The 14379-nt window shown below is 40.0% G+C and overlaps 1 protein-coding gene across 2 annotated transcripts; it reads right to left on the bottom strand.

Annotated features, from left to right (window-relative positions):
* Positions 1-399: 399 nt before the first annotated feature.
* On the bottom strand, positions 400-10152 carry LOC142607383 (protein TOC75-3, chloroplastic). 2 transcript variants are annotated; one of them, XM_075778843.1, is made up of 8 exons: positions 9791-10152; positions 3464-4359; positions 2730-2951; positions 2482-2589; positions 2178-2369; positions 1827-2075; positions 1131-1385; positions 400-922 (listed from the first exon to the last, which is right to left on the bottom strand). In XM_075778843.1, exons 1-8 carry the CDS (start codon positions 10107-10109, stop codon positions 683-685), a joined length of 2481 nt encoding a protein of 826 aa, XP_075634958.1. In that variant the 5' UTR covers positions 10110-10152; the 3' UTR covers positions 400-682. The 2 variants fall into 2 exon arrangements, with proteins under 2 accessions (XP_075634958.1, XP_075634957.1); XM_075778842.1 differs by lacking the exon at positions 9791-10152 and having other exon boundaries at positions 3464-4738.
* Positions 10153-14379: the final 4227 nt, after the last annotated feature.

The following is a 14379-nucleotide window of genomic DNA, read 5'->3' on the forward strand; positions in this document are numbered from 1 at the left end:
AGGCTATTAACGTGTTGCTATCGTTTCAACTTTCAATTATAACAAAGGGCTCCATTGAGACTTTGAATCCAATAAAACAGCATCTAACCGAAATAGGCTTTTAGAAGCTATTTGCCAAAAAAATGAAGGTTGATTTCACTCCAGCCAGAGGGTTACCCTCCCAAGTCCCAAACCCTATTTTTCTTTTTGCTGGTAAACAAAAAGGGTAGAAAGGAAGTGACAGCACCCCAATCCATATTCTAGTTCTAGGAAGGTAACCTGAGAAAGGATATTTATGACATGCTGCTAACATTGTAACAATGGATTCAACCCAAGCATTCAGTAATGAGAACGACCATGCATCAGCAATATACTTCTTTAACTTATTCATGCGGTTTAGGCTTCTATCACACAGAGCACTGCAGTAAAATAAGAATATTTATTAAGTACTCGTCTATACTATCCAGCATGTTGATCTTCTCACAACTCTTAGTTCTTAGAGAACCAGATATAGTTCATCAAAATCAGTCACCAAAAATAATAAATATCAAAACAAAAACAAAAATACATGCTTCCACTCTAATTGAATCATATATATAGTTTCAAGCATCTTAAAAAGCCTCTGCTAACGTACAACTCCAAATTATCCCAAAACCTAAAGACCATAACGTAATCAGGGGAAAAAAACGAAACCAATTGCATCTCAGAACCTCTCCCCAAATCGGAAGAACAATGCACCAGTGCCGGAGTTATGATCAACAGCATACTCAGCTCGGACTAGACCTAGCTTTACACCAGCACCATATGAAGACCCATGACCCAGCCGTCTGTAGACTTCTGTTGGGTTTCCCTTGACATCCTTTGAACTTCCAAGATCATTGCCATGTTCTGCAAATGCATACACATGTGTACCTTTTATGGGTATCCGTAGCTCTGCTGCAAGCTGTAGGAAACATCAGGACACGGAATCAGATATTTTTTCACCATGTAGCAGTGCAAATATCATAACCATAATCATATTTTGCATCCATAGGATATAGATAGTAAGCTCTTATAATTGCTTATAATCTATCTATTTAAAACATTTAAGTATTTTAGGATGACTACATCTAAAGGACTGCTTAATCAAATCTCTCTCCCATAATTCCTACCTCAAGGATGTTTCTGGCGGCGCCTATCTCACCCATGTTGTAACCCCTCACAGAATAGGGACCTCCAAGGGTAAAAGCATCATAACTTGGAAGGTCTCCAACACAGCCACCATAGTGGCCATGAAGGACAAGGACAGGTGGTGGAGGATTACCAGCACCTTCTTCCACTTCCTTCAACTGGAAAAATCGTGTCAATGTCAGCTGGTGGCGGTTGAAGAACGGAAACTTGCTGCCAATGCCAAGGCCTTGGTCTACCTGCAGTTTATACATGAAATATGCTCAATAGATAGGAAATAAGATGAAGTGTAGAAAAATTCACAAACTATGATGTGTAGGATAGAAAATTTGGCAAACTGGCGGACAGCAACGTTGATATATAGAGAAAAAACTATTAATTCAAATTGTTCACAACTCCAACCATCATAATAACTATGGTATCCATTGAACACTTGTGAAATAGCTGGAAACAAGGACAGAAGTCCTCTTGACTCATCAGAAACTATCATAATACCAAAAAGAAAAAGAAGGCTCCTGACAAAAATTGATTGGAGGTAAGATGATCCTGCTAATATGGCTTCCTTCCTAAATATCTTTTATGCATTTTTCTTCCTTCCAAGGTCTTTTCAAACCAAAATAAAAGTAGAAGGCATTTGCAAATAAAAAATCAAGCTACATGTTACTAGAAGCTAAACTCACCTGAAATACGTTCCTTGACCCAACTATAGCTCCATTTAAGAACTTGGTGTTATCACGTGTAATGTTTGCCTGTAAAAAAGCCATTCGGTCAATGCCAGTACCACTGAGGGTTGTAGGAGGTCCGTCTGCACTTATTCCTCCACTGGGCAACACTCTTTGGCCATTTGGACAGATATGACTGCTTTCATCACGTGTTGTTATCTCTTCCATTACAAGTCCATAAGTGAATTTGCTCTGACGGGTGAAATTCTGCTAGGCATATAATGATAATATACATTGAGTCATCACCATAAAATTTACTGAAAATTGCTCACATAACAAACCAATAAACATAAAACCACAAAACAATACCTCTGTAATATTAGTCTTAACTCCAGCTCGATCAACCCAGATAGGGGGGACTTCATCCACCCCTGGCCCACCAGTGAAGACCGGGCTCAGTTTCCGGCTGTTGAAGCAGCTCACTCGCAGAGTACGGTTGCGTGGATTATACACACCATCCAAATAAGGATGTGCATACTCAAGTTTAAAAGCAAGATCATCCTGAGGAGAGAAGATATCAGAACATTGCACAGTACAGGATCTTCCACAGATGAAACTAAATCAATCATAGAACAAAATAGAGAAAGATAGTTTTACATTAAAGTAGGCTTACCTGAGGATTCAAGAAGTTGCTGGTAGTCACTGAACCCATAATGGATCTGTTTAGCCCACTGAGATTCCGGTGTTCAAAAGTAATAGTTCCACCAGGCTGTAATGAAGCCTAAACATGCGACATACACAAGAAAGAAGAAAATACAATGAGACCTTCAAAACTGTAACCCCAAAAATTTGATGATTTGTGGGGGGGGGGGGGGGGGGAGACTGCAGAGAGCAGAGATATAATCAGACAGACAAGTATACCAGAGTGGGCCGTCCTCCACGTCCAGGAACAATACTCCATTCTGTAGCAACTTCGGCACTCTTCTGTTCTAGTTCTTTAAGCTTTATCTCAACAATTATGCCTCCCTCGTTCTTCTCATCAGGCCGTGGGTTCACCTCAATGTTTGAAAACAGACCTAGAGAATTTATGTTCCTTAGAGCTTGCTTCCCTGCCTCAATGTTAAAAACTTGGCCCGGTCGAAGCTGTCATCCCGATACAGACATTAACCAACAGAAATAAACAACCAATCAATCATCCATCCAATCTCTTTTACCTACCAATGACCCATTTAACGTTCAAAACAAAAGCACACAATATTAAAGCCAATCACCCTACTAAAGTTTGCAATCAGTCACTCTAAAATCAATTGCCAAATAGAAAAAGGTCGTGACTTGACATCAAGGTGTGAGTTTGGGTTAGCTTTTCTGTTTATTTGCTTATGTACAGCTTTCTAAAGCCTCGCTCTAGTTACAACTGTATAATTTAGCCAACTTTCAGCAAAAAGCTAATCCAAACACACATATATAATCCAAAAACCAACAATTAGGCAATTACTCATTACACAGAAATATATAAACAAATAAAAAAATCTCACCAACTTTAATTGCATAGTTTTCATACTAAAATCCAAGAAAACAACCAATTAGGCAAATACCCATTACATATCTTAATCAGAAGTACAGAAAAAAAAAAAGAAAAAAAAAAATGCAAATACCTGTCTGGGCATCTCTCTTTTCACCACAGCAACCTGGGTGTTCCCTTCAACAACATTTCCAAGCTTATCCAAGAACTGAATGTTACTCTGAGTAATGTCACCTTCCACCACCTCACAAACCACCTCCTTGGTATTCAAATTCCCAAAGTTCACAACCTGAGCACACGCATACCCTTCATCATAGTACCACTTCTGAACCCGGTCCCTTATCCTCTGCAAAAGCCTTGCACTCACTTTCCCTTGATCCCTCAACATCTGCATTATCTCTCTGTGCACCGGCGGCGACAACAAACACGGCCTCGCCCTCTCGATCCTCCTCTTGTAATCCTTCTCCAGACTCCTGTAGTACTCTAGCTTCTCCTTATCGGTCATATCGGCGTCCATCTCTATCGGCTTCGATTGCGGCATTAGACCCACATTGATGCACCGGAACCTATCGGCCGATTGCCAAGTGCTCTCGGCGAAGGAAATGGTGACGGCAATCGTGCCGTCCGGGTTGGTTTTCCCTTCCATGTCGACTTTCTCGAACATTCCGCAAGTGGCTAGGGTTTCGAGCTCTTTCTGGAGCTGCGATTTCGTGTAGGTTCCGCCTGGCCGGAGAGAGACCATTTCGAAGAAAGAGTCGTCGGTTCCGACGGTGGTGTAGCGGCGGCGATCGAAGAAGAGGATCTCGGAGACTTTGTACTTCTTGAAGCCGCTGAGCTTGTTGAGCTGAACGACGATGTTGGCGGGAAGGCCATGGGCGTCCCAGTCCTGGTTTTGGGGCTCGTCGGCGTTGGCTGTCGCCGGAGACAAGAGTTTGTTCCAGAAATCGTTGAAACCATCGCTTCCGGTCCCGTCGCCGCCGTTGCCGCCAAATCCACCACCGTTGGAGCCGCCTCCACCACCTCCTCCTCCTCCGGAGAAGGGGGAAGGGAGAGAGCGGAGGTGGAAGAGGAGAGTGGCGGCGGAGGAGGCGGCGAGGGTTTTGAAGAGGGGTTTGAAGGGAGAAGAGGATTTGAGGGGTTTAGTATTATTATTATTAGGGTTTTGAGGGGAAATGTGACATTGAACGGTGCGTTTTGAGGAGGAGGGAGAAGGAGAAGGCAATTTGCGTTGTCGGGAGGAAAGAGCTGGGGTTGTGGAATGAAGATGGGTTGTTGGAGCGGCGAAGGAATGCATTCTTTCTTTGTTTTCTCTTCTTCTGTCTCAGAGAGAGGAGAAGAACAAAGAAAGTAAAAGAGATAAGGGGTGGGAGAAGGGGAGTGAAGTGAAAACAAAGGAAAACGGGGGTTTGGGATTTTTTGGGTTTTGGGTTTTTTGTTTGTTTGTTTGTTTAATTGGGAAAAAAAAAATTGGATGAGTTGGCACTTCCACCTAACGACTAACCACTAGTACTACACTCTACACTACACTACTATTGCCACTAGACTGACTTATTAACTTGAGAGAGGAGCCTGGTAATCTAAATCTTCCATCATATTTTGTTTGCAGTTGCACCCTTTGATGACTCGAGTCGACTTCCCTTGGGGGTCTGGATCGTGTTTCGGGAAAAGGGGGGATGAGACTTGAGAGTTCTTTGGGATTGGGGGCGAGATCTACAATGTTTGCCAGGACATTTTATTTTCTTTCAGAGTAAATAATTCTTTTAGTCTACCAACACACTTAGGGTCTATTTGAGATCAGCTGATTTTGCTAAAATTAAAAGAATTTTGCTAAAAATATTGCAGATAAGATAAAATAAACCTATAAATACTATCAAAAAGACAAAGAGACTTCATGACAAGAAGAAAATGCTCGAATAAGAAAATAAGGGTTGTGATTTTATTTATTTTCATTAAAATTAAAACTTTTTACAAAGATCTGTGATAAAAATAAAAAGCTTACCGAAATAAGATAAATGGTATTCCATGACAGTACCAAAAGTGCAGATGAGATTCATGAATAAGACTAAAAATGTTCGAATAATAAAATAAGTTCTAAGAAATTAATATAAAGATAAAAATAAGTGGAATAGTAAAATAAGTTGGCAAAATTAATCATGCCAAACGAATATTAAGTTGGCAAAAATAATTTTGCCAAATGGACATTTATGATCTGTTTAGAATTCGCTTATTTTGCTAAAACTGAAAACTTTTTGCTAAAAGTATTGTAGATAAAAGTAAAAGTTAGCTGAAATAGTATGAGACCCATAAATAGTACAAAAAAGTGCAGTGGGCCTATGAATAGTAGTAAAAATAAGCTGAATAGTAAAATAAGTTGGCAAAAATAATCCATGCCAAACACATAGTTAGTGTTCGTTTGGCAAAAATTATTTTTGTCAACTTATTTTACTATTCAGCTTATTTTTGCTACTATTCATAAGTTTCACTGCACTTTTTGGTACTATTCATAGGTTATATTATACTATTTCAGCTAACTTTTACTTTTATTTACAATACTTTTAGCAAAAAGTTTTCAGTTTCAGCAAAATAAGCGAATCTCAAACGGACACTTAATATCTCACACAATTTCGCAACTTATTAACTTGTTATTTATCACTTTTCATAGATCATTCACAATCATATAAGCCAACAAGTTGTAAAATTTGGTATTAAAATGGTTTTGCCCATAATATTATTGCATAGATAATTATTAATTAAGTTCTTAATTACCAATTCAAAAGAGCCTCAGGCTAGTGATACAACTTGATATCGTTTGTAACTCAATCCTTGTTAGTGAGAGATAGACCAAACTTGTATGAATTTTAATTTATATTATATATATATATATATATATATATATATTAGTTTCAATATTGAACATTTATCTAGCTATCCTTTATTTACTCATTTGGATTGGTTTGTATTTTAAACATTAGTTAATGATTATAGATTCACTTTATTATCCATTATTACTCTTAAATTGATATATGTTTAATAGTGTATGAAAAATAAATGCTTAACATTATATATAAAATATATTTAATAAGTAAGTAATAAACGTATGCCCCACATATCATACCCTAAGCTTTTCAAGAAATATTGTATCCATGTACTCGTACTCATGCATCTTCAGTCTTAGGGTTATCAGACTCGATGAGATTTTTTTAGGAGGGTCATTAAGAAAGTTAAATTAAAAGAAAAATTAAGAAAAAAAACTTGAATATATTGAGTTATCAACAAAACACACACACACACACACACACACACACACAAATACACACACGCAAATACATGAAGTTTTACAATTTCTTTCGATAAGTATTTATATTTTAAAATTGTTATATGATAATTCATTATCTTTTATTAGTGTAGGTTTAACCATTTTATTTAGTTATTATGGTTCCCAAACCCAATGGTACTTCCTCTAAGGATGGGGAATTTGGGCTTTCAATTATTTGTTGGTGGGTTTCCTTGAACTCCATCTAGATATTGCTTCAAACGCTACCTTGATAGCAAGGAAGTCAATACCGTAATGGGGGCTGTACCGGTTTGGCCACTAATACGATATATTTTGAGTACCGGTCAATACCGGTGTACAGTTTTGGGTTTACCGCTATTTTATATATTTAATATATATATATACACACACAAAAAAATCTCTATTTACCATAAAACATTACTTCCTGTTTACAATAAAACATTACTTTTTTTTTTTTGATACAAGATAGAATAAAAAAAAATAAAAAAAAAAGTAATGTGTTCATTCATACAACACCGAAAAAAAAAAGTTGTTGGACAAATGGCTCCAATTTTCGTCACTTTGCAATGTCAACATCTTTCCTGCCGTTAAAGATTAGAATCCACACTATCCTATTAAAAAATAAAAAAAATAAAGAATCCACACTATACATTTCCTCACTCAAGGTCCACCATGGTTAAGTTAACTAACACAACATTTCAAATCCCCAAATCACCCTTACATTTCCAACTTAATTACCATTTGCCCCTTTCAATCCCTAGCTATAAATCATCTCTTTCTCACTCGTTCTCCTGCTTTCTCTTTCTCTTGATTTCTCTCTCTAGCTCAACAATGGTGCCCTCTTCCTCTAGAACCAGATCAAGTGGACTGGGCCCCGCGCTCACTCTCACCCTCAGGCAGGTTTTGTTCCTCTACCACATCAAACTCTTCCTTTGCTTCTTCTAAATCTGCCTTTGCTTCTAGTTTCTCATCTCCATCTTCTAGTTTTTTCCACCATGATCTTCACCATCAAAGCCATCTTCACCAAAGTTATGAAATTTTGGTCCGGTATTCATTTATCGGCTGGTATGACTAGAATTCACCAGTACGGTCGGTATGTTTTCTAATACGAAATAGGGGGTTTACCTATACCGATGCACTGGCCGGTACGGTATGTACCAGCCAGTACAGGCCGGTATCGCCTTCTATGCTTGATATCCCAACCCTCTAATATTTTTCCTCACAAGCCTCAGCCTTACCCTTTCATTCTTTATCTCACACCCCTCCGTGTTTGCCAAACCCCTTCCACTCTTCCTCCCTTTCTTTTTATAGTCTCCCCTTAGTGGGGACCCAAATTATTTCTTTTCCATCTTTCCACATGTGGCCCCACTTTTGCACAAAATTCCTCGTAAATTGGTCCACTCTGAAAATTCTCTTGAAACTCGCAATAGACGCCAAACAATGCTAGGTAGCGGATTCCCCCAAGGCACTAACAACGTTCGGTTATCAACTCCATATTTGACTATGAGTCTTCGGTCGTCCCCAGCCCATTTGTTGACATCGAGCTGAGTCCAATCCAATAACGACAAACTATCCCTGAGTATTGATCCTATGTCTGTATATTATGGATACTAGGCTAGGCATATCTCCAAGGGAGTGGGCCAATATTGGTCACCGACCCCATGTCCCTACAGTTAAGTTTATATAACATTTTTATTTTTATGCTGTTGTCATTATCTATTTGTCATTTTTTTTATAAAAATATTTTAAACTAAATGAAAAAATTAAATCCACTTTTATTGAATTCATTATTGATCCACAGCCATCTATACATATGTTAGGACATATATGATTGGATGTTAGGAGTATATGTCAACATTTCATGTATTGACTAATCCTTTGACAAAACGCACTTTACTTGTAATTTAGTAGATCTAGGATGTGTTTAATACTTTAAGGAATAAGAGTTCAAGTTCATGCAAGTCTGTCCAAGAATCAAGTAATGAAATACTAGATTTTAAAGCTCAATAACTAGTATCTATTGAGATTTAAAATTTACTGAAACTCGTGGCTCGACGGCTAGCTTGATAGATGGCTATCTATCGAGATTTATGAAACTCAGTTTTTCTGGACTGTTTTTCATCCAATCAGTGAGTATGTATTTGAGTTTTCTTTTCTCACAACTCTAAACATATATAAGAATTATTTTAAGGGTCGTATCAAGTTGCACAGCTAAGAGCATAATTGCACAAGAACATAATTCCTCAAGTGTGACCAAAAAACCTAGTTTGTCCTACTTCTTGAGAAGCTGTTGTATTTGTACACCGTAGGGTTTTGTGACCGAGCAATTTCGTGATCTTTATGTGTTGAAGAATAGAAGAACTTTGCAGCCAACATCTTTCTCAAGTTGGTGATCAAGTTGCGTATTGGGATCCGCGCATCTTTTGGTTAGTCATGTTCTGGGAGCCGTGCAATACAAGGAGAGATTGTCACTACAGAACAAGTCCAATTAGGTATTGGGGTAAGGGTTCAACTGTAGGTTGGTATAAGGTACTGTGATTCCTTTACTTGTAACCGCTTGTTTTGATAATATTGGATTCCTGGGAGTGGCGATCTCACAATCCTAAACATATATAAGGATTATTTTAAGAGCCGTATCAGGTTGCACAGCCAAGAGCACAATTGCACCAGAGTATAATTCCTCAAGTGTGACCAAAAAACCTAGTTTACCCTAGTTCTTGAGAAGCTGCTGTGTTTGTACACCGTAGAGTTTTGTGATCGAGTAATTCGTGATCTTCATGTGTTGACGAAGAGAAGAACTTTGTAGCCAACATCTTTCTTAAGTTGGTGATCAAGTCGCATACTGGGATCCGCGCATCTTTTGGTTAGTCACATACTAGGAGCTGTGCAATACAAGGAGAGATTGTCACTACAGAACAAGTCCAATTAGGTATTGGGGTAATGGTTCAACTGTAGGTTAGTATAAGGTACTGGGATTCCTTTACTTGTAACCGCTTGTTTTGATAATAGTGGATTCTCGGGAGTAGTGACCTTAAAATCACTCTGTGGGGTTTTTGCCATGGGCGTCCCAGTCCTGGTTTTGGGGCTCGTCGGCATTGGCTATCGCCGGAGACAAGAGTTTGTTCCAGAAATCGTTGAAACCATTGCTTCCGATCCCGTCGCCGCCGTTGCCGCCAAATCCACCACCGTTGGAGCCACCACCACCTCCTCCTCCTCCGGAGAAGGGGGAAGGGAGGGAGCGGAGGTGGAAGAGGAGAGTGGCGGTGGAGGAGGCGGCGAGGGTTTTGAAGAGGGGTTTGAAGGGAGAAGAGGATTTGAGGGGTTTAGTATTATTATTATTATTATTAGGGTTTTGAGGGGAAATGTGACATTGAACGGTGCGTTTTGAGGAGGAGGGAGAAGGAGAAGGCAATTTGCGTCGTCGGGAGGAAAGAGCTGGGGTTGTGGAATGAAGATGGGTTGTTGGAGCCGCGAAGGAATGCATTCTTTCTTTGCTTTCTCTTCTTCTATCTCAGAGAGAGGAGAAGAACAAAGAAAGTAAAAGAGATAAGGGGTTGGAGAAGGGGAGTGAAGTGAAAACAAAGGAAGACGGGGGTTTGGGATTTTTTTGGGTTTTGGGTTTTTTGTTTGTTTGTTTGTTTAATTGGGAAAAAAAAATTGGATGAGTTGGCACTTCCACCTAACGACTAACACTAGTACTACACTCTACACTACACTACTATTGCCACTAGACTGACTTATTAACTTGAGAGAGGAGCCTGGTAATCTAAATCTTCCATCATATTTTGTTTGCAGTTGCACCCTTTGATGACTCGAGTCGACTTCCCTTGGGGGTCTGGATCGTGTTTCGGGAAAAGGGGGGATGAGACTTGAGAGTTCTTTGGGTTTGGGGGCGAGATCTACAATGTTTGCCAGGACATTTTATTTTCTTTTAGAGTAAATAATTCTTTTAGTCTACCAACACACTTAGGGTCTCTTTGAGATCAGCTGATTTTGTTAAAATTAAAAGAATTTTGCTAAAAATATTGCAGATAGTACAGTGAAACTGTTAAATACTATAAAAAAGTACAGTAGTACCCATGAATAGTAGTAAAAATAAGCTTAATAGTAAAATAAAGGTCTGTTTGGGATTTACTTATTTTGCTGAAATTGAAAACTTTTTACTGAAAGTACTGTAGATAAAAATAAAAGTTAGCTGAAATAGTATAGTGAGACCCATGAATAGTACCAAAAGTGCAGTGAGATTCATGAATAGTACTAAAAATAAGCTGAATAATAAAATAAATTGGCAAAATTAATATAGTATTAAAAATAAGTGGAATAGTAATGTAGGGGCATTGGGCCTAGTAGTTTACAAAAGATGGCCCAACAAAGTCTTTTGGGCTAAAAACCCAAATTCGAGGACATCAAATGATCTAGGAGTGCGCGAATGTACCTCATAAAGAAAATGCCAGGCAAGAGGTGATAAACGATTGACCAATTATGTCCGAGGAATATATCTGTCCTCTGATAGTTAAGCCGAGGTCATAGGAAGAGAGGTTTAAAGTCCCCGGGCTATGTTATAAGAAATCCTAAGATCACGGGAAGACACGGCACACGTGGAGGACAATAGAAAGAACAATGGAAATATCTAAGGTAAAGCTGCTATCACTGCCCACCCATTAAAGGCTCCGTGATTGATATACTGACTGCATTAATGGAAATGTTGGACCCGAGCATGAGGTTTGGAACTTGGTCCCTGACCCCAGCAGATTTCGGGGAGAAATTGATGGGACAAGTATCCAAAACCAGCGTTACAACCATGAGGTGGAAGATGATAAAGAGAAGAAGAGGAAGTATAAATAAGTGAGGGGACCTTCGGTAGAAAGGGGGGCTCTTTCTTTTGAGAAGAAAAGACAATAGTATATGATAATCTAACGATCTATAATTGTAATCAGCCTTAGGCAGCTGTAGACGACTAAATTTCTTAGTTCGAAATAAATCAAACAAGTAAAATAGTTTCGCAAATGCGAATTTGTATTGATAAATATGTGGTACAATTCTTTGTGATTACAAAAGAGTGATCCTCTAATTCGATCTCCTTAAAGATTTGTTGATTGGAATTGTGGTAATGTGATTTTGATTTGAACACAAGATATCCTTCAATTTGGCTGAGGAATGGATCGAAGATCTTTGAAACGGAATTACAACGAATCTTTGGCTATGAGCTTGTTAGAAATTCTTTGTTCTTCGTGTGTTCTTCGTGTTTGAAGGTTTGTGGTGGAAGTCCTTCGGGGCTTTGAAGGCTTGAATCCATAGAGCTTCACCTATTTGTGGTTTGTTGAGGTTTCTAGAGGCTTTTGAGCTTGATTCTAGTGAACTTTGAGATATAGACAAGTAGTTTGGATGACTTTGCTTCGAATGTTGTCTGTATTCGAGGTTGAAGTTCTTGAAATTCCTGGAGGCTTCGGGGTTTGATTTCGGCAAAGCTTCTGGATTTCTGAACTTAAGATAGCTTCTTCCTTCTGTTCTCTTCTGTCCGTGTGTCCTCTGTGTCCTCCTAAATGTCTTAGGAAGGCTTCTATTTATAGGAGTTTAGGGGTGGGTGAGCGACACGTGGCGAAGTCTGATTGGTGACACTTGTCACAGCCTGATTGGTCCGCTTATGTCATCGCTTACACGTGCTGGATTGCTTGTGTCATCGCTTACACGTGCTGGATTGCTTGTGTCATCGCTTACACGTGCATGGCTGCTTGTGTCATCGCTTATGCATGCTGATGCAGTTTCATGCCTTTATTTCAATGACACTTGGCAAATTTCTATTGGTTTCTGAATAGTGATGGTAAAACCTAGCAGCAGTACGTGGCGCTTTGTAATTGGTTGTATTTTGTGGACTTGGTAGTATGATGTGTCAGCTTGTGATAGGTTGGGAATTTTCCCTCTCTACAGCAACAATATTATAAACTATCCTCGAATTGTGTCCGAGGAAGAGTTTTCATTGATACTCTTACAATAATCCTTTATTTCGAACCATTGGGCCCGGAGCCCGTTTCTTTCCTTTGATTATTTAAACCATCCTTGAAATCTAGATTATAGGCCCACTCTCTACAAATTTATTGTAAAAAGGCCTTTCAAGCCTGTTTCCTTTCAGTTGTAGTTTGGAAATTTGAACTGTGTCCTTACAATTGGCGCCGTCTGTGAGAATTTAGTCTTTGAGGAAATTTAGAACATCATGGTGGGCTCAGGACCACAACGCAGTGCGGAGTCCGTAGGCTCCCAGCATGAGGATCACTCCTTGCATCCTGATCACGGAGAGAACCGGGAAGGTAGTGTTCATACTACACACACTATCAGAAGTACGAGTCATTCACAAGGAGGAAGCAGAGTTCCTTACGAGAAGAATACCAAGGCCATGCAGAAGGAGATTGACGGCCTAAAAAGAAAGTTGCGTCACGAGAGGCGAAGGCGAACTCCTTCGGTCTCTGACCCCTCTTCGGAGGGATCCGGGGATGACAATTACAGGCAGAGGTCCAAGACTCCTCTGGGTGAATCTTTCTCTTCCGAGGAAGACAACTTGCATGGAAGGAATAACAGAAACTACTCCTCTAAGGGCTTGGGAAATGATGCAATGGGTAGGGCATTGCACCAAATCTCCAAGTCACCCTTCACGCGCAAGTTAGAAGAGGGGAGGTTACCTCGGCGCTTCACACAACTAGCCTTCACTATTTACAATGGTCGGATAGATCCTATGGAGCACGTGAGCCATTTCAGCCAAATAATGGCAGTACATTCCAAGAATGAGACCTTAATATGCAAGATCTTTCCCTCTAGCCTGGGGCCCGTGGCCATGAGATGGTTTGATGGCTTGAGGCCAGACTCTATTAGTTCTTTCAAAGAGCTTACTAGAGCATTTGGTTCCCACTTCATAACATGCAGTAGAGTTCCTTGGCCATTAGATTCATTATTATCCATGGCCATGAGGGACGGGGAAACCCTGAGAACGTATTCGGATAGGTATTGGGAGATGTTCAATGAAATTGACGGAGACTTCGATGATGTGGCGATAAGGACCTTCAAGGTCGGCCTATCGACGGAGCATGACTTGAGGAAGTCTTTGACGAAGAAACCTGTCAAAAGCGTGCGCCGGCTCATGGATCGCATCGACGAGTACAAAAGGGTTGAGGAAGATCAGCAGTAGGGAAAGGGTAAGGCGAAGGTGATCCCACAAGAAATGAAGGATTTCAGGTCGGACAGATACAACAACAATAGGCCTGCAAGAGATTTTTCCAGACAAGCTGGTCATATGCCCCCACAGGTGGTCAACACCGTTTTCAAAGAACCAGTGCAACAGCTGTTGGAGAAAATCAAGCATGAGTCTTTCTTTAAATGGCCAAATAAAATGGCAGTGGACCCTTTGAGACGCAACCAAAATCTCCATTGCCATTATCACCAGGAGAGGGGTCATACCACCGAGGATTGTCACACTCTGTGGAATCATTTAGAGCAGTTGGTTAAGGAGGGAAAGCTAAAGCAATTCCTGTATCAGCCTAATGGGTAAGGAAACCAATCAGGAGTGGCAAACCACGGGGGCCCTTCGTCAAGGCCTCCTCTGGGTACAATCAATGTAATTTTCGCAACACCTGGAAGGACTGGCTCAGCTCCTTTTAGGGTGATGTCAGTGGCTCGGACTTTGGCCGAAGAATCAAGGGGTCAGCCGAAGAGAATTAAGGCGAATATCCTACTAGTTTTGGGTTTCTCGGAGGAGGACAAAATGG

Source organism: Castanea sativa, chromosome 8, assembly GCF_040712315.1.
Source record: "Castanea sativa cultivar Marrone di Chiusa Pesio chromosome 8, ASM4071231v1".
In the NCBI taxonomy this organism is placed as follows: Eukaryota; Viridiplantae; Streptophyta; class Magnoliopsida; order Fagales; family Fagaceae; genus Castanea; species Castanea sativa.

Coding starts and splice junctions, on each gene's coding strand:
- LOC142607383 (XM_075778843.1), bottom strand. CDS start 10,109: ATGCATTCCTTCGCGGCTCCAACAACCCATCTTCATTCCACAACCCCA. Junction 2,952..3,463: donor AAAGAGAGATGCCCAGACAG/GTATTTGCATTT, acceptor TCGGGATGACAG/CTTCGACCGGGCCAAGTTTT. Junction 1,386..1,826: donor GGTCAAGGAACGTATTTCAG/GTGAGTTTAGCT, acceptor TATAAACTGCAG/GTAGACCAAGGCCTTGGCAT.